The sequence below is a fragment of the Labeo rohita genome, unplaced genomic scaffold, assembly GCF_022985175.1.
Source record: "Labeo rohita strain BAU-BD-2019 unplaced genomic scaffold, IGBB_LRoh.1.0 scaffold_227, whole genome shotgun sequence".
NCBI classification, from domain to species: domain Eukaryota; kingdom Metazoa; phylum Chordata; class Actinopteri; order Cypriniformes; family Cyprinidae; genus Labeo; species Labeo rohita.
Window position 1 is genome coordinate 1 of NW_026128517.1, and position 1,634 is coordinate 1,634.

The 1,634-nt window shown below is 38.1% G+C and overlaps 1 protein-coding gene across 1 annotated transcript; it reads right to left on the reverse strand.

The window, feature by feature from the left end:
• Positions 1–355: 355 nt before the first annotated feature.
• Positions 356–975, reverse strand: LOC127159545 (E3 ubiquitin/ISG15 ligase TRIM25; the record flags this gene model as incomplete). Its single annotated transcript, XM_051102352.1, has 1 exon — positions 356–975. A coding segment is annotated over exon 1 (579 nt), but the record flags the coding sequence as incomplete, so codon positions are not given.
• Between the last annotated feature and the right edge of the window lie 659 nt (positions 976–1,634).

Genomic DNA, 1,634 nt, shown 5'->3' on the forward strand with positions numbered 1-1,634 from the left:
AGAGCCTGCCAATCAACATTACAGTACCAGCCCCAGGCTGAATTACGCAAGGACTTTGCCAAAGGTCTGTCTGCATGTATTCATTGATTAAAATATAATAAAAATGGTTTATCATAAACAAGTGCTATGACCCATAATCTGCCCCACCTAAATTTACAGTCAAGAGCTGCTACTGCATGAAATGATTAAAATATTGTTTGTTTTGAGTGTGAATAATGACTTAAATTTCACTTGGATTAAATCCCTGAGTTGTGTGGATTACTTTTCACTACCTTTTGAGCCTGAAAGTTTTAAAAATTATTTAAAATTGTATATATGAAAAAATATTGGGTGAACTACTGCATTAAGTGCATACCTGCTTTTCTGTTCTCTGTTCTGCAGCCGATACAGTGTCGTGATTTTTATGTTCACCCATCATACATAGCAGACAAATACATTTCTTGTCAGTGCGACAGTAAACCTCAAGGAGCTTGTCATGTTTTCGGCAGATCATCTCTTGCAGTCGTCCAGTGGCCTCAGTCAAACTGTGTCTCTTTCCTTTGAAGAAACTTTCATGTTGTTCAAGGTGATTTTGACAGTAAGAATTCAGACACACCAAACAGGACTTGACGGCTTTGTATTTTCTTCCATTGCAGGTGTCACACTGAACGTCTCCAGCTCCAGCGTAACAGTCAGCTGGCAGTTTAGTCTTCTTCAGTTTGTCCACGACTTCAGCTAGCATGGTGTTTTTAGCTAAAGTAGGTCTTGGAGTGAAGGTCTGTCTGCACTGAGGGCAGCTGTAGACTCTCTTCTGATCCTCTTCATTCCAGAAGTCTGTAATACAGTTCATACAATAACTGTGTCCACAGGAAGTGGTCACTGGATCCCTCAGAAGATCCAGACAAATTGGACACATGAACTCATTCTGATCCACTGAAATTCTGGCTTCTGCCATTTTACTTTATGAATACAGAGGGAGACACAAAAACAGCTCAACTACACCTCAGTTTCTCTTTCACTGTTTCCTGGTTCTGTGTTTGAGTGACGTGTGTAAACAGGTCTAAAGGTACAGATTATAAAACATCCACTAGATGTTAGTCTCACACAGGCTTAGCTGTAAATGTTTTCACTGTGTGTATTTAGACATTCCAGTGATAATCAAGGATGATTTTTGACATCTTCTTACTAAAATGGATGGACTTGCATTATCAGGTACTTCATCAAAGCTTGTAGTCTCTGAGTACTCCTAATATGTCCATGCACAAACAGATTTTGTGAATGCATTGATATGTAGGTATTTATCAATTGCTTATTTGCGTCAATTATGAAAACAGGAAATAATCAGTTAAAACAGAAATGTTGATATCTGACTTGAGAATAGATTAATGATAATTTGGTGTTTAGTTTATTGCTAGAACAAATAATATCTGTAACAACTGAATAGCTGTGAAAATTGATAATTTCAATGATAAGGCTGTGTGGTGAACAGCACATTCCAGGGCCCAGGTAAAGACGGCCCCTATCTGACCACAGAGTGGACAAAGATTTACTACATATTGATTGGATCTTGGTGGACTAACATAAAAAAAAAAACTGTCCAACACCACCAGATAAAAATGTTAGGACAACAGCCAGACACCTCTTAGAGATCAAAA